General features: G+C 36.8%; 1 protein-coding gene across 2 annotated transcripts; it reads right to left on the bottom strand.

The window, feature by feature from the left end:
- Nucleotides 1–493: 493 nt before the first annotated feature.
- On the bottom strand, nt 494–27,316 carry LOC110816312 (transmembrane protein, putative (DUF1218)). 2 transcript variants are annotated; one of them, XM_088219773.1, is made up of 4 exons: nt 27,042–27,315; nt 14,062–14,264; nt 901–1,240; nt 494–823 (listed from the first exon to the last, which is right to left on the bottom strand). In XM_088219773.1, exons 1-3 carry the CDS (start codon nt 27,135–27,137, stop codon nt 904–906), a joined length of 636 nt encoding a protein of 211 aa, XP_088075899.1. In that variant the 5' UTR covers nt 27,138–27,315; the 3' UTR covers nt 494–823; nt 901–903. The 2 variants fall into 2 exon arrangements, with proteins under 2 accessions (XP_088075899.1, XP_088075896.1); XM_088219770.1 differs by having other exon boundaries at nt 494–1,240; nt 27,042–27,316.
- Between the last annotated feature and the right edge of the window lie 524 nt (nt 27,317–27,840).

Here is a 27,840-nt window from a genome sequence, read left to right as displayed (position 1 = left end):
TATTAATATAAACATTTAAATTATATTTTCATTTATTATATAATCTTATTAATACTATTTTAATTTATAGAGTAAAAACTATTTGTATTAATGATAACATCAAAATATAACCCATATCATTCATGCTAAAAAAACATAACTTTTGATTATTTTTACTGATTCTTTTTTTTTTTTTTTCATATAATCTAAAATAAATATATTTAATATATTGTATTAAAAATACATTTCAATATACAGAAAAAAAAAAAGGAGAAGAAGCGTGATAGATGCCCAAAACTTAGTATTTAATATAAGTGACAACTACTACTGTAAATTGATAAAATGAACGGTAATATTACACAAGAATTTTATCAATTTGTCATGAATTGGAAAATGAAGTAATATTACCTTTCATGATTATATAAGAAAAGCCAGGAGTTATATCTTAACACAGATTGGTTTTGTTCATCAAAGAACCAAAAAACAAAGATTGATTTGTTTTAAGAGGTCCACATACGTCAAGAAAACATTTATTCTTACCAACTTTTTGTCCGGCTTCTAACAAGCAAAAAAAGCAAACAATTTGCAGAATCAGTTATATTGAAATATCAAATTTATCTCAGGTCACTCTGATTACTGGTTTCAACAGCCAATTTTAGAACAAAATAATACCTGCACATCTAGATTGATGCTATGTATGCAATCCCATTCATCTGGGAAGCAGGAATCTGTATTTGCCATTCTTGTTGCATTATCTCATCGGCCCAAATCCACTTCCATCTTTAAGGGATAAGTTCCTTGCCCTCGTTCCCTCCTTTCCTCAATAGTGCACCACCTAGCTTGTCTTTTGAAACAAGATGAATGAGTGTTCTAATTTTTAGAGCACAAACCAGTAGAAATGTTTTTCATGATAAACTTTACCAATCAAGTGAACTGCCGTCTCATATATGTATCTTCATGCACAAAAACAGGATCTTGGACGCTCTGCGATGGCATCTGTGGGTGACCCATAGCTATCCCACCTTGATTAGGAGCAGTAGAATTGCCCCGTGGGCCAGTGACATTCTTTGCTGAGGTCAAGGTGAGATAATAGAGAATTCCAAGGGTGATGCTTGTGAGGGATAAGACAGCACCCCCAGAAAAGACTCCAGGCTTTACAACATAACAGTAGTAGTTACCAAAGTAAATGCTCTCTTCACCATGTTGGTCATTGAGTGCAGCACCCGTCAGCAACAGTAGAAAGCCAATAACAAATGTGAACCTGGATGATGCATATGTACACATACATTAGATATTAATAAAATATGAAATGCATAGATAATAAGGCTTAATAATTGTAGCAATTATTATTATTATTATTTATAAAATAAGAAGTTCTATTGAGAGAAGAGAAAAAATGAATGCAAAGAATGGAGGGTAAGACGTCTTCCTACTGACGTGCAGAAATCCCTCTTTTACTTTTTCCATAATCGTAACCCTTCCTAATAGTTGCTTAATCCAAATTCCAACCCCCTATTCACCAACAAAATTTTGAAGGCGGAGTGTCTAGTAGACTAATTGTTGACAATCCTTCCTACCAATAAGCAAACCAACTCAATAAGAAAAAAGCAGAAAGTTTCTCACACATGACAATCCTTCCTACCAATCTTCAAATTTTTTTTTGACTGATGTCAGAACCATGAGTAGCTCAACTGCGTCTTCCTCATACTAAAATTTTCTGGTTCAGTAGTCACCTCTCCATCATTGCTATTGTCAAGCCCCTACAGTCCTTATCATTCATTCTCCATAAAACTTAATAACACCAATCATCTTTGATGGACTATGCAGTCCCAAAACCTTCATGGGTTCATTGATAGAACCCTTCATGCTCCTAAATTAGCCATGGCTGCTGACAAGTTATCCACTCAGACTATAAACCCTAGAAACACTCTTGTGGTATCAAAGGAATAATATGTTCATGGTTTGCATATTATTCTCTCTACTCAAAGATTTTTTTTTCCGTATGTGATCGGTCTTGAAACTTGATTGAAGGTTTTGGGAAGCTCTTTACAAGGCTTTTGGCTCTCTCTCTCAAACTCAAAAACTGCACCTTCATTTTCAACTCCAGGAATTGCAAAAGAAAGCTAAGTATACCTCTCAATACTTGAAAGAGGCCAAGATTATCTCTGATGAGTAAGCTGTTGCTGTTTAACCCCTCTTTGTAGCAGGCTTTAAAATTGCCATCACTACTCTAACATGTGGACTTATTGGATCTCTTTTAATGAGTTACATGGGTAATGCACTACTTAGTTTCTTCTTTTTTTGAAAGGATAAAGTTTAAACCAGATTTTTGACCCGTTGTGGCAACTCTAATTAAGGGAACCTAGTCTCCATAGAATATTTTTTTTATCTTAGAAACGTAATAGGATCGTTGAAACTTAACTCAGCTTGGTCACCATAATCCCACCACCACACTAGTGAATTAAGTTCTTGATCTCACTTGATTAAATGTTCTGGGGCGACCATCCCAACCTATATACACTCACAAAGTGGCAACTTTTATGTTCTCAGTGAGATCTAAACTTGTGACCTTTAAGTAAAATACAAAGATTTTAACTACTAAACTACCAATTTGTTGGTAAACCTAGTTATTTCCTTTCTTATAGCTAGGGATTGTGGTATATGTAGCTATCTTTTGTGTATTATTCAAAGTATCAGAGCAAAAATTCTTCCACAAAATTGTTTCTCAATTCACATCATGATATCAGAGCTGTAAGGCATGAAATTTTCTGAGAACTTTTCCTCTTCTTTTTGCTTATCTGATTGCTTGGCTTTTACTGCCAGCAATCCTATTACTTTGCTTGGCCTTTATTGCTGACAAGATTGCAGACTTGCCAGCCGGCCCTTATCACAGCAGTTATGCACTCTTGCCAGCCTATGTTGCTGGTGATTTCTTCTTCACGGGATCTGCTTTAATTGCCCAAAGACTGGTTGTGTTTGTGGAAAAGGTCAGCGGTTACAAAGATGAATGCTACAGCACAATCAGAGGAGATTGTTTGATCTCGACAACTTGGAGAATTGCAAAATATCGAGGCAATTTATAGGCTTGACTAAAAAGATACTTTAAACAGTTCTCACTGTGCTAAAAGGAAGAGGGAAGGTCAGCTATCTCATGGGTACAGGGCAAGACCTGGAGATCCTTAGTTCCAAACATGAGATGAAGAAGACTCGATGATTATTATAGCATGGTTGTAGACCTCTTTACACCCAAGATCAGTGACATATGTTCTTGGCCACTGCCAAAGCTATTTGTTCAACAGACTTATTCTAAAGTTAGAGACGTGGTTTAAATATATGAGATCAAGGTGAAGACGATTGCTGTAAAACAAGGGGAGTAAAGCAGTTTCTGATATGCCAATTGATTGAAATCCTTATGGCAAGAACTTGACCATTACATGTGATAAAATCTAGATATCTCGAAGATATTGTTTTAAAGGATTTCATCGAGCAAGATGTAGTCCACGGTTTTGCTGTTGGATGTAATCCTAAATTTGATCAAGTGAGAATCCAGATTCTTGACATGTAGGAAGTCTTGTGTTTTAATGAGATAGTGACACTGATTCGAGGTGAGGAAAACATAAGAAGCTTGGATGCTGGAACCATAGAGCATGGACAACTCTACTATGGTGGCTAGTGGCAGCAATAAGGCAGCCATAAATGTGGAAAGAGCACCGGTATTTGACAGTGAAAGAATTGGGCAACTAAAAGCTCAGAACCATGATAGGATGGGGTGCACTAATTCTAAGAAAGCACACCATACTCATGAATGGTTTTGGAAGCTTTCAGGAAAACCTCCAAACTGAGAATAGGGACAAAAAAGAGAGCAGCCAAGGAACAATGGGCAGGCCCATGTTGCTGCTATACAACAGAATGAAAAAGCACCCTAGGAATCGGATGGTCTCCACCAAGAAGAGAATAGAGAGGGTGAGATCTCTTATTAGCAACTTCGACAAACCTTCAGGTACTTGCCCATTGGCATTGGTTATGGAATTAATTATTTTTGCTCCAATTGCAAAGATAAATACTTTTAACTTTTTGAGATTATTTCCCAAACATCATTCTATTACATTATGATGAACAACAATACAGCAACATATAGGAGAAAGATTACACCAAAAAACCCTCAATTTCCATCCTTAATTCGGTAAGGTAAGGATAGAATTTGGGAGGAAATCTTGGAGGATATGATTATTGAATACCGAGAATCCCCGTTATATAGGAGTCAACCAAATATAGGAAACATGGAATCCCACGTTATTACCACTTTCCTAATCTCAAATCCTATAATACTATTAGAAATTTTTTTGTTATTAGCAACTAATTATAATTGAGAATTACAACAGTCTGATGTTAAAATGCATTTTTGATTGAGAACTAGAGGAAGAAATTTATATGGAGGTCTCACCAGGTTATGGGATAAGATGGCTGCTCGTACGGTGTATAGAAGAAAGTCGCGCACAACCTTAAGTAATCACGACATGCATGGTTTGGAAAATTTGTGAGAGTCATGATGGTTATGAGATACAAATAAAGCCAAGGGGACCATACTCTCTTCATCAAACACTCACTTTTGGAGAACAGTCACACCTCTCATAGTGTCCCTTGATGAAATAATAGTGACAGGGGATGATGAGAAGAAGAGAGAATTTCCAAACCAGTTTTTGGCTAAAGAGTTTGAGATCAAGGAATTAAGGAGTTCAAACGATTTTCTTGGGATTAAGGCTACTCACTCTACATAGAGTATTTTAATATCCAAAGAGAAGTATATTACTAATCTCCTCAAAGTAACAGGCAAGAAAATATGCAAACTAGTAAATACTCTAAAAGGCCCAAATCTTAGACTTGGGAAGGCAGAAGAGGAGCTGCAGGATACAGGGAAATGTATTCATGCTTGGTAGGAAGACTTATTTATCTATCTCACATGGATTTTAGATATATGCATATATAGTGAGTATGATCAACCAGTTCATGCATAGCCCTAAAGTATTTCATCTGTAAGCAGCTCACTGGGTGTTATATAAGCTCAAAGGCACACCAAGAAAAGTTATTCTATTCAAAAGAAGGTTTAGTACTTGAGGCATACATGAATACAGTTATGCTGGGGCCAATTGTCGATAGAAGGTCAACCCCTAGATATGGCACTTTTCTTAATGGAAACCTTGTGACGTGGAAGAGCAAGAAATAGAATATGGTAGCACGATCTGGTGAGGAGGCAAAATTTTGAGCAATGGCCTAGGATGTGTGTGATTCAGAGAATTGGAGATAAGACACTATAATATCGACGGACTTGAAGCATCTCATTAATGTTAAGCTTAAGATGGATAGCCAGTCCATGAGACACCTTTATCTTTGAAGGAACCGTAGTATTCCAGAACTTCTTGATAATGCGAATTGGCTAGTGAGGGAATCTTTTATGACGTGGTCCCAAAGAAAAAGACCTTATACGTAAAGAGCTCCGATAGTTCAAGAATCCAAGTTCTACCATCCAATTGAGGCAAGAGGCGAATATGCTCCAATAGGTCTAATAAGGATAGGATGTTAGGAGTCTCCCATTTGAATAGGTGGCAGTTAAAGTGGAAGTTCAAAGACAAACTTCTTTTGGTATTCAAAGTATATGGATATTGCGTCTCGTAGATAAGTTGTATAGTGGAGGAAATTTGGTGGCCAAGAGTTAGTCTCCCACCCAAGTGTCTTCCAAAACAACACTCTAGATCCATCTCCCACCAGGAACTAGATAAGTCAAACAAAAAAGGAGTGAACTTGGGAGATGAACTTCAAGGAACTACAGTGAGTAGTGGAACTTGCAGCGATGACATCCCATCCCTCCCATGTGCTCCTATAGATGTTGTTGATCATCTTGTGTCACAAAGAGTCCAATTCACGTGAAAAGCGTTAAAGCTATTTAGCTAGTTTTGATCTCAGATTCCCCTGAACTCTTAGATTGACAATAGACCTCCCATCTCACTAAATGATCCCTATTCTCCTCCCCACTCCAAACCATAAAAATTTCCACATGCGGCCCTCTAATCTCTTTGATTACCCCATAAAGGATTCTAAACAGGGACAGATAGTAGAGAGGAACACTAAATAGGTAAAGCTCGGACCAAAGTAACTCTCCTACCTAATGAAAATAATTCTCCTCTCCAACTTTCCAAACACCTAGCTACTTTACTCTCCACCCTCTCCCAAAAAGCACCCCCTTGAGTTTCCTGCCAAAGGAACACCAAAGTAAACTATGAGCCAAGCTAACTAGGAACACCCTAAAAGGACCCTGCCAAAAGGTCAATAACTAAGCGACTAATTATCATGTTGCATACAAGATCATCTCGTCGACAAGTTGTAGATGGAAAACCTCCACCATATCTTTTCTAGCTTTTATGCCCTCCACAATGTCCCTTTCTGCCACCTTAGACAACATCCTACACATCACATCAACTACCAAGGTGAACAAGAAGGTTGAGACGGAGTTTTCTTGCCTTAATCCTCTCGGAGCTTTAAATCAATCCTGAGTTTTCCATTTACAATAACGATAAATGAAGTAGACATCAAGCATCCCAGAATCCATCCTCCTAATCTGACTCCAAACCCCTTTTGCTCCATGACTCTGTCAAGGCCTCCAATTCACCCCGTCATACATTTTCTCGAAGCCAAATTTAAGGATCAGCCCCTTCACTTTTGTTTTCCTGGTGAATTCCACCACCTAATTTGCAACTAGTGATTTGTCTACCTCCCACGAAGGCGCTCTCCTTTAATGAAATGGTGTCATTCAAAATCTCATTAACTTTAAGGAAAGAACTTTTGTGATTATTTTGTAAACACTTGTCACTGAACTGATGGAAGATAGTTGAATACCTTGGTAGACTTATCTTTTTTTGGGCCTAAAGAAATGAAGGTGAAGTGCATGCTTTTGCATATGGTGCCATTGAGGTAGAACTCCTCAAACACTTTAAAAGATATGTTTTAATAAAGAACTCTTTTATGAAATTATCCGTTCTGGAGGCTTTGTCACTTCCCAAGTTCCATACTACCAATCTTATTGCCTCCTCCTCCTTAAAAGGTCTCTGTCAAGAAGCTGCCTCTGGCGGTCTACTACAGAAAGGGCAAGAATGAAAAATCACAAACTGGGGCAAAAGAGTCTTTCCCCGTGTAATAGATTAGGTTAGGGTTGATTGCCCAAGAATAATAAAATTGGGCTCTTCCTCGCCGCTGCAACTCCCAGGTGGCTCCACCTCCCTTTCCCACTATTTTCTCCATCACTTGTAGCCTATAAATAGGCCTTTCCTCTATGAATGTAAGGCATCGAAGAATATATTAACTCAAGTAAATGATCTCTCTCTTTTCTGTTATCTTTTTCCTTTTCTCTGTTCGAAGTCATGAATGAGGTTCATGAAAATCTCCCAAGCATTCTGCCTAATTCCTCCAAATTGGTGCCCACTCAATTTTCCTTTAAAAAGCTCTATCCATTACTTCTTCAATGTACAACTTTCTATAAAACTGAGTAATCGCTCTTGCCGTTACCTCACCTCTCCTTTTCACCACCCCGTCATATATCTCAAGCTCTTTTGTTAAGCTCTTCCTTCTACTTCTGTTCACCAGCTTATTAAATAAGAAAGTTTTTTTAATCTCCTTCTACCACTTAACTTTGGTTTTATGTTTCCAAGTCACACCCTCAAGTAACAGCACCTTACCTAATTCCTTCCTTAGCTCCTCTAAGCACTCCTTCTGGCCTTCAGAAATGTAAACTTCCATTGCCACTTTATTTAACTGTTTCATTTCATCAAGTATCCTTGTTTTCCTTAAGCTAGCACCCCCAAGATACCTCTTTATTCCAAACTTTCTTTTTTCCCTTTTTTTGGTTGAAATAACTACTTATTCCAAAATTTCAACTTCTCTCTCAAGTGTTTTAAGTCTCCGCATTAATTTATGGCCTTCCAACCCTACTTCCTCCTTCCCTGCTACTCCTCTCTCACAATGTCAACAAACTCTGAGTATTGAGTCCACATCAATATTTTGGACAAGGGATATGGTTAGCTTAAACAGACAAGCATCATGGGCGAGAATTTTCAATGGTGAATACTGTGAAGAAAGGTGAAAGTGCATGTTCCATTAGATTGAACAAAGATCTGTTATAAGGAACCTCAATCATAGCAAAAAGTGAATAAGCTATTCTTCTAATACATAAGAAAACAAAAAGATAGAAAGAAAGAAGCAAGAAAATACAAAAGGAAAAGTGAGAGATCAACAAAAAAGGGCCTTCAATTCCTTTCAACCTAAATATTAATTAACCCTAAAGAATGCATGTGGTTTAGCCCACAAAGAGGCCAAAGACACCACCCTATCCCAAATATGAAGAGGACACTGGACGTGCTGACTAAAATCCTGCTACTATATTCCAATCATAAGAACCCAACCCCCAGCAAAGGGAGCAGCATGACATAAAATCTTATGCTCCTTTCTCCTCATCATAGTCCTTCGATGAGTGGAAAAGAATGCTTCCAAGGTGGAATGATAAATCCAGAATTCAACTAAGACCTCAAAAAGCTTACAACTATAATTGCCTGTTTGCCATATCACCTAGAGTGCAACCCAAAATAAACAAAGATGGCAGAAAATATAGGTATGTGGCAAACATAGACCACTCTTGCTAGTAAGAAGAAAATTTGTAACTCTAGATGCCATTTTAAGTTTATTGTAACTATAGTTAAGTATGCCTTGAATTGCTGTCAAATTGTATTGCGTTCTATTGATGGCAAATTGGACCAGGAGTCAGGTTATCTAATCAGATTCTGCTAGTGAACTTGGCTGTCTGCCCAAGCTGGCCAAAGAATGAAGAATTCAGCCAGGTCTTACAAAATCCAGTCAAAAGCTGACAGACCTGGGCCGGTTTCTAGTCATCCTGCCAAAAAATAATAATTCTTGTTCCAGGGGCCTACATTCAGTTGAATCACATCTAAAAGAATCCAATGTGTTCAGATTGATGTATGAAGAGGGAACCCATGTAGATATTTCAAGAATCCAATGGTAAAGAAAACACAAGAGTTTCATAGGTGACTAAACTGAAAGGGTATGGGTGCAAACATGAGATGGTTAGATGATCAACCTTAATGATCTCCTTAAAAACAAAAACTGAGGATATGTAGGAGCTCATGACATCGTTGAGCTCCTTTTAAGATAAGGCACAAGGGGATTATTCTATTGCATTTCCCATACTACATAGAAATTGAGGGGCTGTCATTTGTGCTAAATAGGGAATTCATAATATTTTTGTTTTACCGTTGAGGTCATCTTTTTTGCTTTACTATTTTCTTCTTACTTGGAGGTGTCTTTGTTTTCCAGGCTTGTAATTACTCTCCTTGTCTAAGTTACTACTTCTTTTTCCATAAAAAAAAAATTCTCTCTCCCACTCTCTCTCTCTCTCTCTCTCTCTCTCTTCAATCCCCCGCTGATTTTCTCCGTGCAATAGTTGCGATCTAGGATGTCGACGCCCCCGTCCTAGTCACCGTATTTTCCCAGCTCTGTTCCGTTTGTCTGTGCGCGACCCGTTGCGCATAGGCGACGTTTCGCGATAAGGCCACGGTCGTCGGTTTGCGACGATTTTTGGCAGTCGAGAGAAAGACATTTGACGTGGAAGCTGAAGGCAGAGGTATTAGGGTTTATGAGATTGGAAAGGGGTTCCGAAAATCTATTTTCTACCAAAAGGAGGACATCGATTGGCTACTGCAGTGCTTCAGGGAGTTCAGATGGGGCTAGGAAGATGGTGCGTGGGGAAGGAGCCAGAGGAATAGTTGGAGAACTCTCTTGATGACGCTCAACGGAAACAGAAATGGCAAGTTTTTGGTGCTTACAGAAGGGAAAGTGGATGCTAGGGGAGATGGGAATAGGGAGTTTAATCCTGAAGGGGATAAGGCGGAAGGGTGGTGGCAGATGATGGAGGCTCTTCATGAGGTGGCTGGAGTGATGTTGTTTCCGCCTGAGTGTGTAACGTAGAAAAACCTTGTTCCGAAGAGTGATGCGGTTATAGTAATGGAGCCGCTTGTTAATATGTTCAGACGTCCGGATTGTAAGAACGTGTTTGAGGCGAAAATGGTGAAGCGATGAGGTGCTTCGTTCGCTGATGTCCTGGCACGGTCTGAGCAGGTGGAGAACCGGGTAAGGAAGGAGGGGAGGTCGGATGTTACTGGAGTGGATCGGGTCAATTTGAAATTTGAAAATAGAATCGGAGGTGATCACGTGAGGGATGTTAGGCGAGATGATCTAGTTAGGAATGTGAGATGGGCCTAAGCCGGATAATGTTTTTGGGCTAAAAGGGAGAAGGAGGCTTTTATGGGCTGAAAACAAGCCGGCCCTAACAGGAAACCGGGGCGAAAGAGGGTTCAATTTTGGAGAGCAAAAAAAATTGGCTCCAAAAATTAAATCCCCGATTCCCTCGAAAGTGAACCCCGTTTCCACATATGAGGAAAACAAAAATGAGATGGTGGAAGTTAGGGCTCGGGAGGTGATGATTTCCATCGATGAAGGAGAAATGAAGTCGGAGAAGGCCGAAGAAAGCGAGGAGGAGAGCGAAGCCGGGAGTGAGACAGACCTTTTGAAGGGAGATTCAACAGTGGGAAACGGAAAGGAAGTTTGCGGGGGGAAACAGAGGTTTCGGAGAATGAAGTGAACGGGAAGATGGAAAGAAATTTCTATGACAGTGTGATTATGGATGAGCCACCCGAAGAGGTCTTGAACGTGATGCCAATCCAGTGTGGTATCCTCAATGATACCAATGACCAAATCTGCCTGACAGAGGAAGGGTGCAGACAAAACGTGTACTCTGAGTGGGTTCAGAGGAACTTCCAAAAGCTTGCAGGGCTTAGCCAGAAGGTGTTGTAGCTGCCTGTTTCCGATCATTTCCCCATTTGTCTTACTTCAGATGGCATCATTTGGGGTCCGGGGCCGTTCAGATTGGACAATAAATGGATTGGATCGGAGGAATTTAGAAATTCGGTGGAGGATGTATGGAAGTCTAGGAAGGTTAATGGTACAGCCAGCTATATTTTTGCCTCCAAATTAAAAGCTCTGAAAAATGAGATTAAACTTTGGGCCAAGGATAAGGTTAGCAAGGCCGACATGATGATTAAGGAGAACCTTGAGGAGCTTGCTGCATTAGATAATATGGATATGGCGGGGATGTTGGATGATAATGGGAAAGAGAGAAGAGGTAAGCTGAAGCTTGACTTAGCTTCCAACATGTCTCTGGAAGCTATATCTTGGAGACATAAGGCGAGGGAGAAGTGGCTTAAAGAGGGTGATAGGAACACTAAATATTTTCACTGCTTGGCTAATTACAGAAGGAAAAATAACTATATTGAGGAGATGTGTATCCATGGGGAGAGGATTTGAGGTAATGGGGAGTTGAGGCAGAAATCCAGAGCTTATTTCCAGAATCTTTATAGGGAAGATGGAGGGCAAAGGCCTCGCCTGGATGATATTTTCTTTAAGCAGATTAGTGCTGCAAGCAGAGTTAGGGCCATAAATTCTACTCTCTTGGTGATTACCCCAAAAATAGCTGGGGCCAATGACATCAAGGATTTCAGGCCGATTAGTCTTGTGGGTAGCCTTTATAAGTTGATTGTTAAGGTATAGGCTAGAAGAATGTCTGACGTGCTTGGTGAGGTCATTGGTGAGAATCAAGAATACTTTTGTTGCAGGAAGACAAATTCTTGATGCGGTTATGGTGGCTAATGAAGTTGTTGATGATATGGTGGGGAAGAAAAAAGTGGATATTGTTTGTAAAATTAACATGGAGAAGGCTTATGATCATGTTTGTAGGGATTTTGTTATTTATATGCTCAAAAGACTTGGTTTTGGGGAGAAATGGAGGAAATGGATTATAACTTGCATCTCAACTTCTTTTACGGTTTTGGCAAATGGCGGGCCTTCGTCTTTTTTTAGAGCATCTAGGGACCTTAGACAAAGGGACCCGTTGTCGCCTCTCTTATTCCTAACAGTCATGGAAGCTTTTAGTAGATTGATGGATAGGATTGGTAAACTTAATCTTGTTAGAGGTATTATGGTGGGGATGGAGAACTCCATGGTGAAGGTTTCCCATCTTTTCTTTGCGGATGACACCCTTATCTTTTGTGAACCTGATTTATCCTCTATGCTGCATTTGAGATGTATTCTTTTAAGTTTCCAGTTGGTGTCCGGTTTGAGAATCAACATGAAAAAAACGGAAATGATTAGAAGTTGTGATAGAAGGGATGAGCTGGGTTTGGCGGAGGTTCTGGGATGCAAGGTGAACTCATTGCCAATAAAATATCTTGAGCTTCCACTTGGTACTAAATACAAAGATGCTAGCACTTAGGAACCCGTTGTTGACATGTTTGAGAAGAAGTTAGCGGGTTGGAAGTGAAATTTTTTATCTAATAGGGGAGAGGCTTACTTTGATAAAGAGCACATTGTCAAATTTGGCAATTTCTTACCTCTCTATATTAACTATTCCGGCGAATGTTACGATTAAACTTGAAAGGATCCGATGCTTTGGGGTGATGATGAGGGGAATAGGAGGTATCATTTGGTGAGATGGAATGAGGAAAAGAAGCCTTTAGTGGAGGGGGCCTTAGATCTATTGTGAAGATGAATTATACACTTCAAGACAAAATGGCTGTGGAGGTTTGGTAATGAGGACGGAAAACTTTGGAGGAGGGTGGTGGAGGCGAGATGGGGGAATTGGGAAAGGGATGGGAGGATGAGAGAAAAATATAAACCACATGGGATGAGTCCTTGGAAGAAAATTAGTTTTGGGGGGGGGGGGCAATGGCTTTTTGAAGTGTGTTGGGTGGCAGATTGGGAATCGGAGGGAGATTCGTTTTTGGCAGGATGAATGGTTGGGTGAGGGTAGACTGAAGGAAAGGTTTCCAAACATATTCTCCATTGCTCAAGAGAAAGACATTATGGTGGAGAATGTGGAAGAATACTGCAATATGCTGAGTTGTTTGACCAACATTAAGCTGATGGAAAATGGGGACAGCAGGATTTGGAAACTTGATAAGTAGAAGGGTTTCTCGGTGAAGTCATATTACAATTTCTTATGCAATAAAGAGGATTTTGGTTTGCTGTCAGCACCTTATAAGCAGATCTGGAAGTTAAAAGCTCCTCCCAGAATTTCTTTTTTTGCTTGGGAAGCTGCTAGAGGAAGTATCCTTACTATTGATATGTTGAAAAGGAAAGGCAACATTTTGGTTAACAGATGCTATCTTTGCAAATGTGCTGATGAATCATGCAACCATCTCTTACTCAATTGCCCAGTTGTTTACAATATTTGGACTAACTGTCTATGAGATGTTGGGATTAAATTGGGTTAACGCGGATGTTGGACTTGTAGGCTTGGTCGGGTATATACAAAAAGAATAGACAATTATTCTTAATTCCACTTACCATTTTTTGAATTGTGTAGAAGGAGAAAAATATGAGAGTTTTTGATAATAGAAAAACTGACTTTGTAAAAATTAAAGATAGATGAGTTGACACTTTTGGTTCTATATTATTAGGTCATGACATGAAAAATTGGAATGATATTGGAATGGTCAACCATTTGATTGATATGTAAATCTATTTTGTACACGGACGGTACTCCTTTGATACTATTGTCCATAATAATATTTCTCTTCTATTTCAAAAAAACAAAAAACTAGCCTGAAGATACAGCTATCGGCTGAACACACATCATTTGTTCTTTATTATCGAGTGGTAGCCCTTTTATTTCGGTAATGATTAAGACAAATCTAGATTTAGAATACATAACCATGCCACAAAAGTAGCACCCAACTTGAAGCAGGCTATTGATAGCGATGATCTTGGAGGTAACTCCTTCAACCTTAATTCATTTTATGACACATTCTGTGCCTATCAGGAACAAGAGCATCTACAGAGTCCTACCAGAAGTGTGCTATAGTTTGAAAAATTAGCTGGAATGAGCAACTAAAATGGCAACATGTTAAAACTAATATGAGGAAAGGTAAGAGGAAACAGAATTATCATAAAATTGTAGTTGAAAGTTACCAGGAAACAACAAAGCAGACCAAGGCTATTGTCCAATTAGAGTTTGAAGGATAAGGGTTTCTTCTGCAACAAAGACAACCACTTGTGACATTAATGATTATTTGTGCTATCATAAGGGCCACAGCAGCAGTTAAACCAAGTCCAAGAGCAGGACTTCTAGGGTATGAACATTGAGTAGGTGAGATGAACTGAACCTCAGTACCCTGCAGGATTAACAAAGGAATAGTCAAAAACATATAAGAACTAAATTTTCTTGAATTGCAATTCAAACATAGAAATTTTCTGTGAACTAAAATGATGAGATAGTGTTCCCACTTCTTTGATATGATTTTTTCTATTACATTTTGAGTAATCTTTGGTATAAACCAGTTATAAGAACTCCCAAGGACCTTTTTTTAATTAATAACTCCACATACAATAGATGGAATATATAGAAAGCCCATTTTAGTTCACAGGATGAAAAGACAAGTCTCACATTCCTCCCCTTCTTCATTCAATAGAAAGCTACAACAATTCCACACACTAGCGATATTGTGTAGCACAGTGTATTGGGCTTAGAAAGAGAAAAATTAAAGAAAATAAAAGATAAATTGAATCTGCAATAATTGAGATTAACAACAAGCACAATCCCAGGGTTGTCACAATCACAATCACATGGTTGCTAGACACTCAATTCAATGAGAGAAATGATGATTTCATCCATAAGCAGTCCGTTTAATAATGAGAAAGCACCCATGTATTTATCGGTTGTCTAAATAGCCTAATATACCCAGAACTCTGAAATGGGAAAACAGTCAAAAAAATAACTAAATAAGATAAAAATACTAAACTAGTACAAAACTATTCTTTTTTTAGATAAAAAAAACGTGTATATAATACGGCACCAATGGGGGTGCCACCCATGTATAAAATATTTACATTTCAGTTAGAACTAATACAAATCTATTCTGATAGTTCCTAAATGAGATTAACATCCCTATTAATATATAAATACTGTAACTAAACATATCCCATGATATTAAAATATATCAACTGTAGAGTTTTTTTGTTTTGCATCAAGATGTCATTCCACTTGCAATCCCCAATACAGGGTTATATATGCATCTATCTTATCCAAAAGTACTTGGGAAAATATTACCATGGATTTCCTGTTAGATTTACCTACAAAGAAGGGGTAGACTCCATATTTCTAGTGGTTGATCAATTTTCTGAAATGACACATTTATTCCCCTCAATACCTATATTTTGGCTATAGGTATGTGGCAAACATAGACCACATACCTATCTCCAATTCGCCAAAAAGAAAATTCGGTTGTCAATAATATGCTCATCTTACTCCAAGTTTTTTGAGGGATTACTCGCCAACCTTTGCTAAGAGTGGATCCTGGTGACTAACACTAGGGAGGGTGCCATCTCTAGGCTTGCAAGGTTAATTAGCCAATGTGTTAATATGGCCTATCACCAATCTTAGAGTCCCTCTTGAGGGTACCTTCAGGTTAAGCTTTTCCAAAATCCTGTAGCAAGTAGGATTTCTACAAGCCTCATTGTTGGAAGGCCAATTTGTGTTCTTTAAGTGACAAGGTTTCTCTTATCCAAGTTGGTTCCTATATATTATCTCTTTGTTTAGGATCCTAGGGGGTGGCCAAGAAGCTAGAGAATCATGTAGAATTTTTAATGGTGTAGATCATGTGAGACCTTGGGAAAACATCTGGTGCTTTGGTGTGTTGTTGCCTTTCTTAAAAGTTGGTGGCATGGGTATTAAGAAAATTATTTCAAAAATCTTTCTCTATTGACTAAATGGCCTTGGCATTTCCTCTAAAATCTTGTTATTTGTCGCAAAAAGTAATTATGAATAGGGTATGGATTACACAAGAATTGTTAGGATTCTAAGGCTAGGGTTACCTCAACTCACGATAGCCCTAGAAAGCCATAGCATAGCTATATGATCTCTTAATCCCTCTAATTAGTTTGAAAGTTCTCATATATTATTCTTGAAAGATCCCTGCATTGGTGATATTGCTTTTACAGTCGTTTATCTTTTCTCTCACTTTTATAGCCTTTTTCCATATCATACTGCTTCCATCTGTCACTTTTTCAATTAGTTGGATAGTCACATCCCTTAGAATTTCTTTTCTTTAAACATCTTAATTTTTTTAAAATAAAAAGTATAAAGTAGTATATCAATATGCGGACCAATGAAGTGTCAACCTATGTACAAAAGAATTTATATATCTATCAACTTATCAATTAGGTTCCCTAAATCCTTCATCAACTACGGAGAATGATCTAATAACAAAAAATCAAAGGTTTTGAACCATCTGTTCTCAAGTAAATCAAACTCATTCACATCATACACCCCATCAAAGGCCCTTTTGTTCCTCTTCTTCTACACTACCCAAAAGATTGTGAGCAGTATCAAGTCTGCATGTTTATTCTTACCCCTGATGCCCCTCCACACCCAGATCTCATCTCTCACTGATCCTACCATCACCCAATTGATACCTAACAATCCATAAACCATTGTTCATAACTTGTACACCACTGGGCACCACAACAATACATGGTTACAGTTCTCCTCTGCTCTCTTATAGAAGTAAGAATCATGTACCAAAATCTTAGCCCTCCTCTTTAGCTTGTCAATTATTAAGATACATTACCTCCTAGTGTTCACGCAAAAAATGGTACATGAGGAGGAACTATTACCTTCCAAATTTATCTGTCCAGAAATTTAACACTGGTGCCATCATACTAGAACAACTGCTTGTAGAAAGACTTGATTATGAAAAACCTATTCTCAATGAGGCTCCATTGGACTACCATTACTACCATCCAATGACACGAGAAATGATACTTAACAACTTATATTCGCCTATTTCCCAATCAGTCAAGTTCCTTAAAACCAAAACTTGCTACTCCATCTCCCTTCCCTTCAACTTCCCTGAAAGAGTCGCATATCTTTACATCTTCCTGCTGAGCTATAGAAAAACTGAGGATATTAATCCCGGAGAGTGTCTCCTTCCATCCACTTATCTTCCCAAAATCTGACACTATCCCTCATACCAACCTTCCATCTAATGCATGACTGGAACTTTTCCCATCTTGCCTCTATGTTTTTCCACAAACTTTTACCATGAGATCTTGATGCTAATCTGGTGAACCATTTTCTCTCTTCAGTATTGAATTTCGCTGCAACGATCATTCTCTAATGCACTCCCTCCTCTTTCATAAACCTCCATAACCACTTACCTTGCATTGCCTCATTCGTTTCCAACAAAGACCATAAACTTAAACCACTAAGGGGTATTGGTTTCTTGAGCTTATTTCTTGCTACTAGATGATATTTTCTTCTATCTTCTGTATCTCCCAAGGGAAACTGCATTGGATAGCTTCCAGCTTCTTGGATATACCCATCAGAATAGTAAAAAATGGACATATAGTAAATAAGTAAGTTGATCAACGTACTTTTAATGTAAGTGAGTCTCCCTCCTTTTGAAAGAAGGTCTCGCTTCCACCCCACAAGTCTCTTTTCAAACCTATTTACCACCGTGTCCCAAGTCTTTAAATCCTTATAATTTGTATCCAGAGGCAAACCCAAATATCTAATTGGTAACATGACCATTCTGCAACCCAGAACACTTGCCAAACTATCCGAGTCTCCCTCACTCCCCAATTTCACCATCTATGATTTAACAAAGTTGAAGTTGAGTCCTGAGACAACTTGGAAACCCATTGAAACACATCTGAGATTGAGTATGACTCTCTTATCCAACTCACAAAAAGCATAATGTCATCAGCAAAGAACAAGTGTATCACCTCCTCCACATTATCCTGGACACCCACTTTTAGGCCTCTGAAAAATTACATTCCTCGATTCTTATCAACATTTTATTTAAACATTCCATGACCACGATGAAGCACAAATGAGATAATGGGTCCCCCCTATATTAATCCTCTAGAAACCCAGAAAAAAGAAGATGGACCTCCATTGACAATAACTGCAAAGGACTTAGTAGTGATATACGACTTAATGCAACCCCTCCATTTCTCCCCATATCCCATCCTCATGAACATAAGTCCATGAAACTCCAGTTCATATAATCATACACCTTCTCCATATCAAGCTTTCATAGTACCCCTTCACTTTTCTTATTCACCAACTTGTCCACAACTTCATTAGCAGTCAAAGCACCATCAGGTACTTTTATATTACTCACAAAAGCATGTTGACACTCTCCAATCATCTTATCCATGATCTGGGACATTCTCCTCACTAAGACCTTGGCTATCAACTTGTAAATATATACCCAACAAGGCTTATGGGCCTAAAATCCTTAATATTGCTTGCCCCTCCAATCTTATAAATAAGTATTAAAAATGAGGAACTAAGAGATTTTACAAAAGACCCAGCTTTATGTAACTCCTAAAATAACTCTATAACATTCCTCTTCATCAAGTGCCAAAACGCCTACAGGAAACCCATGTTAAAACCATCCGAATCCAGTGTTTTGTCTCTTTTATTGTCCTTAAACCCTCGAGAATCTCCTCTTCAGAAAAAAAAACCTCTTTCTAATTCAACTTCGCTAGATTCATCCATGACCTTAACATTGATGCCATCCAATTTTAGTCTCCAGTCATACTCTTCTCATAGAGCCTACAAAGATAATCTCTAGTCTCCCTCCTTAACTCCTCATTGCCCTCCACCACACTACTACTGATCACCAAGGACTCCACATAGTTGTTTCTCATGTGATGATTGGACAAAAAATGAAAAAACCTGGTATTGCAATCCCCCTCCTCAATCCAATAGGCTCTTGATTTCTGTCTTCAAGATATCTCTTCCATCTGAATTATGGTGGCTACCTCAATCTTTAAGGATTCCCTCTGAGCAATATCAGCAGTAGTTGAGACCCCTTCCCCTTCTCCTCTATAAATCTCTTCAATTTCCTCAAGCAATAGCTTTGTCTCCATTTCATGTATGATCCCCTCCTCCCTACGCCATTTCTTGATTTCCAATTTAGTGCAATTTAACTTATACGCTACTCTAAAGTTTGCTTTCCCACTTGTATTAGTTGCCTCCCACCAAACCTTTACCTTATCTCCAAAATCTTTAATTTTCAACTATTTATCATCAAATCTGAAAAGGCATGAACTCTACTTGATGTCATCTGCAAGCATATGGGGAGATGTCGGAAATGATTCTCTGCATGCGTTTTTGACACAGATCCACCACTTGTACCGGACAAGTACCCACACCAGGAATCTATCAATTATGAAACACGCTGGATTAATCATCTGATTGAACTAAGTCCACTTGCCACCCACCAATGGTAAATCTGTTAGTTCAATCCTATTCATGCTGTCTTTGAACTCCTCGCTCCAACTGCGAGAGAAATGCTCTCCTAATCTCTCACTTCTATGAAGCATCATGTTAAAACTTCCTCCAAGGTCACTCCCACTTCCACTTCTCAAACATCTTAATAATCGAGATGGTGATATGATCTTTTTGCTTAAAATCCTTGTCCTTCATTGTTTTTCCATAACCCAATATCATAAATTATACACTTGCATGTCTCTTTTTCTCATCTCAGCCATACTGCCAAGTTCCACAATGACACTTTCACTAGTGCATGTTGCAAGGATAGAGTTCCCTTTAAGACGAATTTTTTTTGTGGAGAATTATTTTAAACAGTTTCAACATTAATGATCTATTGCAGGTTCATAGACCTAAACATGTCCTTTCTCTAGATGTATCCATCATGTGTTTTAAGGCAGTTGAGACCCATGTTCATCTCTTTTTGCATTGTGATATAGCCATGAGGTTTCGGTCCAAGTTTTTTATATTTTTAAATTTAGGTGGCATGTCCTCTTCCCTTGATTGTCATTTCTCTATGTTCCTTCAAGGAGGCAGGCAAAACAAGAAAGGTAGGATGCTTAGATAGGCATTACCTATATTTTGGTTCATGGATGTAATGGTTGAAACAGAGTGCTAGATAAGGATTGTTTTTTACATTCATATTTCCTTCAGGATAGCATTATTTTCTTTGCTTATGGAAAGAGGCTGATGGTTTTTTCTCTTTGGCTACATTGCAAAAGGATTGGGATGAGTTGTCGTTATGATGTTTTTCTTTCTTCCTCTTCTTTTGTTCTTTAAGAGGGATTTTTTGTTCCCTGATGATATACTTTTTTCTCCTCGTTCCAATAATATTTCCTTTTTTGTCAAAAAAGTTCCATTTCATTGCTTGCATGATATTGATGAGAGTTTCAACATAAAGTATAAGCACTATTATTTACAAAGAAAAATACATGTTTAGCCAAATAAAATATGTAAGTCAGCTAAGTGAGGTTAGATTTTAGACACAAAGCTTCACTTTAAGCTAAGAGCATATCTATTGAAAATCATTTTATAGAAAAATAAGTATTAGTACAGAGAACAAAAGAAATACCGCAGAAGAGGACTACTTTACCTCCCAACCAAAAAAAAGCAAAAGTAATTACCCTTTTTCAATTAGGAGAGATGGCTGAGTAGACTAAAGCGTCGGATGGCTAATTTGTTGTACGAGTTATTCGTACCGAGGGATTGAATCCCTCTCTTTCCGTTTCCTTTTTTTGATGATGTGGAATAGAAAAAAATCTAATAAGATTATAACATTTCTAAAAATCAATATAAAAAAAAGCACAAAAACCCTTATTTTTTTATTGTTCACATCCAGGATTACGTCCTAGATCATTAAATAGGAATCCAAAGATGAAAAGAGAAACAAAGAATATCACTACAATGTAAACAAAGAGTTTGAGAATAAGCATTACACAATCTCCAAGATCTTATCTTTATTTTTGGAAAAAAGAGAATAGATTCTCTCTTTTTATACCACATATCCTATTCATTTTGACACCAATAAATGAAGCGATTTCTACAACAAAATAAGAAAAGAAAAACCGATAAAAAATAAATAAAAGATAGCCAATAAATCTCTATGCAAAAAGGCAAAAAAAAAAACCCTTAAAGTGCTCATAAGCCTTAAACCAAAAAAGCAAAAAAAGCCAAAAAAGTTTTCCTATCCCATAGGAGGCCAGGAAAGGTCCTGCCATTTCTCTTTGACCCAGCACCCACAAACCAGCAAAATAAAGCCTCTTGGGCAACAATTTAACCTCCTTCCTCCTACGAACACCTCAAAGATGAGAAGCAATAAACTGCCCAAGGATTGAAGGAGAAACCCCAAACACCAAAATATCAAACAAGCAAGTCCAAATATCAGAATGCAAAAGAAAATATGGCTATGAGACTCAGCAGCTTTGAAGCATCTAATTAGTATTGACCTAATAAGAATGAATTCAAAATTTTACCTTTTGGGGAAGCAGGAACCTTCCAGAAACAATTAGTAAAGACATCACTTTGAATAATACAGTTTTGGATTAAGGAATCAAAGGGGGACTGACAAGTAAAAGTATCTGAAGATTTCAAAGGCCAAACTCAACCATCAGCACTTGGAAAAGAAAAAAAATATGATAGAATCAAGAAGATGAATAAAAAAAACAACAATATCAACTGCTTCATGATCATTGAGATTTCTATAAAGAACATGTCCAAGTGCTTTGGCCACCAAAGTGGACATTGAAAGTAGAGATATGAATATGACGGCACTGTAATAGGTGGTAAAGACGAGGAAACAAGTTGCTAAAGAAATAATTCCAAACCAATGATCATCCCAAATAGAGTATAAGTGAGCCTTACTCACCCCAACCTGATTAAGAAACAAAAAGTCACAAAGATCAGAGGTAGCTCTCCAGGGACTCATGTAACAGGTAGAAGCACTAATTTTGGAATCTCAAACATTCTGATCCAAACAACATGCTCTTCTTAACCCTATGCCATAAAGTGTTACATTCTAGAGGGAAATGCCATAACTATTTTGCCAATACATCTCCCATCTAACTTTGATCTCTCAATTAATCACTTGAACCAGACCCAAAAAAAGTAGTGTCTTCAGCACCCTCTCAATAATTTCTGCAGCAGAAATTTAAACAATGGGAGAAAATAGAGAGGAATATTAGAAAGACACACGTACACAAAAGGGACCCTACCACTAAACAAAAAAAGCGCACCCTTCCAACACGCTACCAGATCCTAGAAAGAAGCAATCCCAGGATTGCCTTCCAAAAGAACACCCAAACAGTTAATAAGTCCCTCTAATAGATCAAACCTCACTGACTTAGCCAACCCTCTAACCGTAAGTTCCTCCGCACTGTTACCCATTAGGCCACTCTTCTAAAGGTTAGTATGCAGACTTAGAATAATCTCAAATACTTGAAAAATGGCTAAAACATTTAAAATTTCTAAGGATCATGAGAAAAGAAAGATGGTCTTGTCAGGAAACTGAAGATGGGAAACCTCCACACTATCAACACACACAAGCTCCCCATTCACACCTCTCTCAATACTACAAGATAACATACGACTCCAAACATCCAGAACTTTGGTGAAAAAACAAGGATTAAGATCACTCTTCACAACCTCTATACTAGGAACCATGATGTAGACTTACCATTTCTCAGAATAGCAAAAGGACACAGAAGAGAGACAACCTAAAATCCATCTTCTCCACCAAATAGCAAAAACTTTCTCATCATGGCCTTGTTCAAAAAACCCCAAGTCACCCAGGCACAAGCCTTCTAAAAAATCCAACTTAACCACCAAACTCTTATTTCAGTATCTGATCTTTCTTCACCACCTTATTTACCATAAGAGAAGCGTCAAGTAGTGGCGGAGAGAGAGGAGGGCCGCTGCTTTCCTCCCTCTAAAAATATATTTGATGGAGGCCTTGCTATATTCCCAACTCCCCTTCCCTTTAGAAGAAGCAAACTATTATTTTAGCCCTTGAACTATTCGCCACATTATATCTAGATCCTAAAAGTTTTTATATCATGTTGGTCTTTATATTTTGTAAAATTATTTTGATTCATGATAGCTTTATATAGCTGTCAAAATTTTGACAGAAAACAGAGATAATTCTTTTTTTTTCCCCATTTTGTTCGGAATAAAGTTTGAAAGTTATAAAAACTAAATACTAACCTTAATAAAAATAATTAATTTGTTTTATTTATGCCTACACGGATGACAAGAATCGACATAGAAAAAGAAGTTCCCAATAACTATTTTCAATTTTTTTCAATTCTTAGTCCTAAATAGAAGACATTATATTTTAAGTCATTTTTTATGTTATTCAAGAAACGCTGGAAAATTTTGATGCTTCTGTGACAAAAAAAATTCATTAAAATCACATTTTGAAAAAATTTTATAAGTTGAAAGATTAAATTCTAACAGAAAAACTTTTGGACCAAATTACAACATAACTCATAATAGGAGTGTTTATCAGGTCTGCAACTGAATTGGAACATAACAGACCAGACTAACTCGAAGCTGAAATTTGTTAAAGAGATGAATTAAAGAATGGACTGGAATGTACTAAAATGGACTCTTTTAAAAAAATTGTTTTTGTTATAAAAATTGTAAGGACCTATTTCAAGGACTATTTCACAAAGCTAGTGCGCCACCAGTGCAGAGGTACTTGATCTTTTCAGCGTCGTCTTTATTGCATTCGTCTGAGTTTTTGAATTGAGCTATTGCTTATTATTGACTACCATATTTTATTATTTAATTATTTTAATTTATTATTTGATATTATGTAATTAGAACTCTATGAGAATAATAATCTCATATAAGTAGAATTCTAATAAAATAAAAAATTTTCTATCTGTAGATTAGAAATTCTATAAATACTCTAAGTGTAACAACATAAAAGGTGAGAAATAAAATTATTTTTTCTCCAAGATCAACACTTATAAGTTCCAAATGTTGTTAGTGTGAAACGTTTCTTTACAATATGGTATGCACGGCTTAAAGTTTTTTAAAATGACTACTCTATTTTCAGTAAAAATTGAGGTCCTTTGTTAGTCTGTTTATTCTTGAAAAAAGATGCTGAGGCTACAGAATCATTCCAATCTCACTTGTTTTACTACTGCCAAATTGGGGCCACCAGTGAAGATTTTTTGGATGCTGGAGAGGAGAATGATGAAGATGGTGTGCCTGTGGCTGGAGCAGGAGAACAATGTTGAAGTCTAAAGATGCTACTGGTATTGGTCTGCTGGAAGTGGAATGTGATGAAAGGGGAAGTGTAGACTGTGAAGAAGGGGTCCTAATTAGGTTAGGGAAATGGATTTGTGTGTTCAGGGATGGCCTGGAAAAATGCTAGATGGAACGCCGAAGATGGGCAGGTTGCTAGGCTTTTTTTTTTTGGGTTTTTGCTCCAAACCGAGGACCAAACTGGACCGGACAAAAAATATCCACACACCTATTTTAGGACTGAGGACCAAATCCTGGTCCAATTATTCCAGTTTTCCAGTCCTGACTGAAATTTGAAGATCCCTAGCCTTTAAACTAAGGACTTAAATTGGTAATTTGACCTTGAAAAAACTAGCTTCCCCCTGATATATATATATATATATATATATATATATATGTGTGTGTTATGCAATATATGATAGATAAAATATTTAATATGACTATTTATTATTATTGTTATTATTATTATAGACAAATTAAAAAATAATCTTCTTCCCACATAAAAACTATTTTTTATTTTAGATTTTATCATATTTTTTAATTTAAAAATTGTGTAAAATTCATTCTATTATATTAAATAAAATGAAGCTATCCTCTTATTTGTAATTTACTCTCAATCAATATCATTCTTCTTTCTGATAAGATATATTTTTAACTCATGTAATACATATTTTCAAACTTCAAAATTTTATAATATTATACTATGGGATCAAGAAATAAATATTTTATATTTTTATACAATACTACACATATTATATTTATGTTTTATATATTTGTTATACACAATTTTGCTTATACTACATTAAATATTAAATGCAATTATAATTCATCAAAAAAATTTAAATAAATAATCGGAACAAAGGAATCTCTATATAGTAATCAAAGAAAAAGTTCAATTTAAATTTACCATCCCATAGGGGTTTGACCCTGCTACCGTCATTATTTTAACACAATTTTCTTTGACAGCCCCCTCACATCAATTTCTGGCTCCGTGGCTGGCGTCAAGGATTTTCTTCCCCCAACAAAAGCACTTTCGTGCATAAAAATCGTCTCATCCATAACATCACTCAACAACAAAGAGAGCTCTTCAAGTATTATCTTATGAACACCAGTGCCCAAGTAATGGGGTGACAATTGGAAATTTTTCTGGAGCAATCTTTTTGGGAGAATCAAAGTAATAAAAGTAGAATTCATACTAGTGTCAAACTTACTATTCAAATGAAACTCTTCAAACACCTCCAACAAATCCCCTTTATAAACTTCGTAGCAATTCTAATTAAATGTTGTAAACTATGAGACTCAGGACAATCAATTCCTCACAAAAAGTTCTCTCTAACCAACTAGCTCTCTGTCCATCAATCAAACACCAATGGAGACTCTCGATGAAAGAACAATCAATTATCCAGTCCTCATAAAACTTCTTGAAAAAGTATGTGATCGCGCATCTTATCATCTCTTGGTCTTTATGTTCAATCTCTAATAACTTACTGCAACTCTTTCTCCTATTGTTAGCCACCCAATGACAAATGCCAGTATTTGTATCCCCCTCAACCCACTTCATGGATTTTTCGTCTAATTGATTTCTTCATTCACAACAATTTCTTTAAAAGGAAGAACAGTCTCAAATAATTGATTTCGTTAAGAAACCTATCCGAAGCCAATTTATGAAGAAGGGAAACCTTGTTAAGGATTTCCTTTTCCCTTACTCTAGTAACACCAAGTATCTCCTTATTCCACTGTTTCAACTTGCTTTAAAGGAATGAAACTCCTTTACAAACTTGAGAGGTCCCTAACCAACAAACAACTCTTCTCCCAACAAATACAGAGATTCTCACAAAAATTAAATAAGCCACATGTTTTCGAAAGGGAAGGGAATAGGACCTTGCTTTAAGGGACAAAAACCAAAAGGAAAAGATCAATAAGTGATTAGAAATTGGGTGACAGAGGACCTCCTGCACGAAATCTGCAAAACTGTCTTGCCAACAATTGAAATTTAGGAAGCTATCAGTAAGAGTGGAAACAACCTTTTCTTATTTCCCTTGTCCACCGACCAAATAAACTAATCATTGGAAAGAGAAAAGTTTCTAAGCCCGAAATACTGAAAGAATATCATTTAAACCTCATATGTGAAGTACTATCCTACACACCTGGTTTCTCTTAGGGGTTCCTGCAGACACTAAAATCACCAAGACACCAGAAAATCCTATTTCTTTTCATCCTCATTTGTTGAGTCATACACCCAAAGCCGTCATAATGTTTGTAGCTGAATTTAGATTTTGAAGGATGATTTCAGGAAAAAATAAATAAAGAAAGAAAGGATCGGAGACGAGAGGACAATGCATAATCCAGCCATCTAAAGCAAAAGATTATCCTAAAATCAATCAAGAAAATTGTTGTCTTATGAGATCCATAACAGAAAAAAAAAATCAACAATACTTTCTTGTATTATTACGTAAAAACTGAAAAACAGAACCAAATAAATATAAGATAAAGAACAAAAAAAAAAAGAGTGAAGTATGAGAAGAACGCAACGGCCTGGCACCGAGAAATTCAGAAATGGACGAAAATTAAAAAATAAATAAATAAAAGAACAAAAAAAATAAGCCATCTGACCAAAAACCTCAAAGTGAACTGTGTTCTGTAGCTGTTTGGCATATAAGTGAATATTTTCCCAAGTTACAAGACAAAATGGTTTCCACCATTATCATATAACTCCTTGCTTGTATATTATAGGGTTCTCTCGTCAACCAAACCGTGCACGAGAAAGTGACTCCAGAAGATCAGTTATTACGATTAAGTAAATTTGAATTGAACCATTTGAGAGAAAAGAGAAGATCTAACCGAAAATTCAGTGACTCACCTTAATTCGAGTAGCTTCTGCAGCAAAACCAGTAGCAGCCGACAACAGTCCCAATAAACCCGCGACAACCGACACTATCAACACCTTCTTCTCCATCCTCTCCCTCTCTCTCACACACAAACACTAGCAACTCTGAGTCTCTCTCTGATCTCTGAAAAAACTGGTTACAGATTCTTGAAAGAAAAACGTGAAAGTTGGCGGAAGTAATTTGGTAATAAGAAAAAACGCGGCTTCAATAAGTTGTCTTTGTCGGAGTAATTCCTCAGTCTCGCTTACTGTGACGTGTCAGACGTACGTACATTGCTGCTTTGCTCCTCTTTTTATTTTATTTTGTTTTTCAAAATATGTATATATTTTAATAATTAAATTCACTCAACTATTAATAAAAAATAATTAATAATATAATAATTTCTAAAAAGCACATGTAAAGATATACCCTCCAATTTGAACTGAAATTCTCATAAAAATATGTGAAACTAATAATTTTAAAAAATAATTAATTTTTTTTAGATTATTTAATTTTAATATAATTTTATAAATAATTGAATTCAAAAATCTTAACACACAATAAATATAACTCTATAAGAAATAAATCTAAAAAATTAGTCAAATTTTTTGACATTTTAATTAATTTAATTAAGAATAAAAATTCAAATTCAAATAAAATTTTATTAATTTATTTATTTACATATTACTAAGTAGCCATAGTGATAAGAATAAGTACCGTGGTTTTGTATTTTAAAATATATGATTAGATAATTTAAATTGTAAATTTATTAATTTAAAAGTAGAAAATTCT

The sequence above is a fragment of the Carica papaya genome, chromosome 1, assembly GCF_054855325.1.
Source record: "Carica papaya isolate Zhongbai chromosome 1, ASM5485532v1, whole genome shotgun sequence".
Taxonomy (NCBI): domain Eukaryota; kingdom Viridiplantae; phylum Streptophyta; class Magnoliopsida; order Brassicales; family Caricaceae; genus Carica; species Carica papaya.
This window is presented reverse-complemented; position numbering and strand designations above follow the sequence as displayed.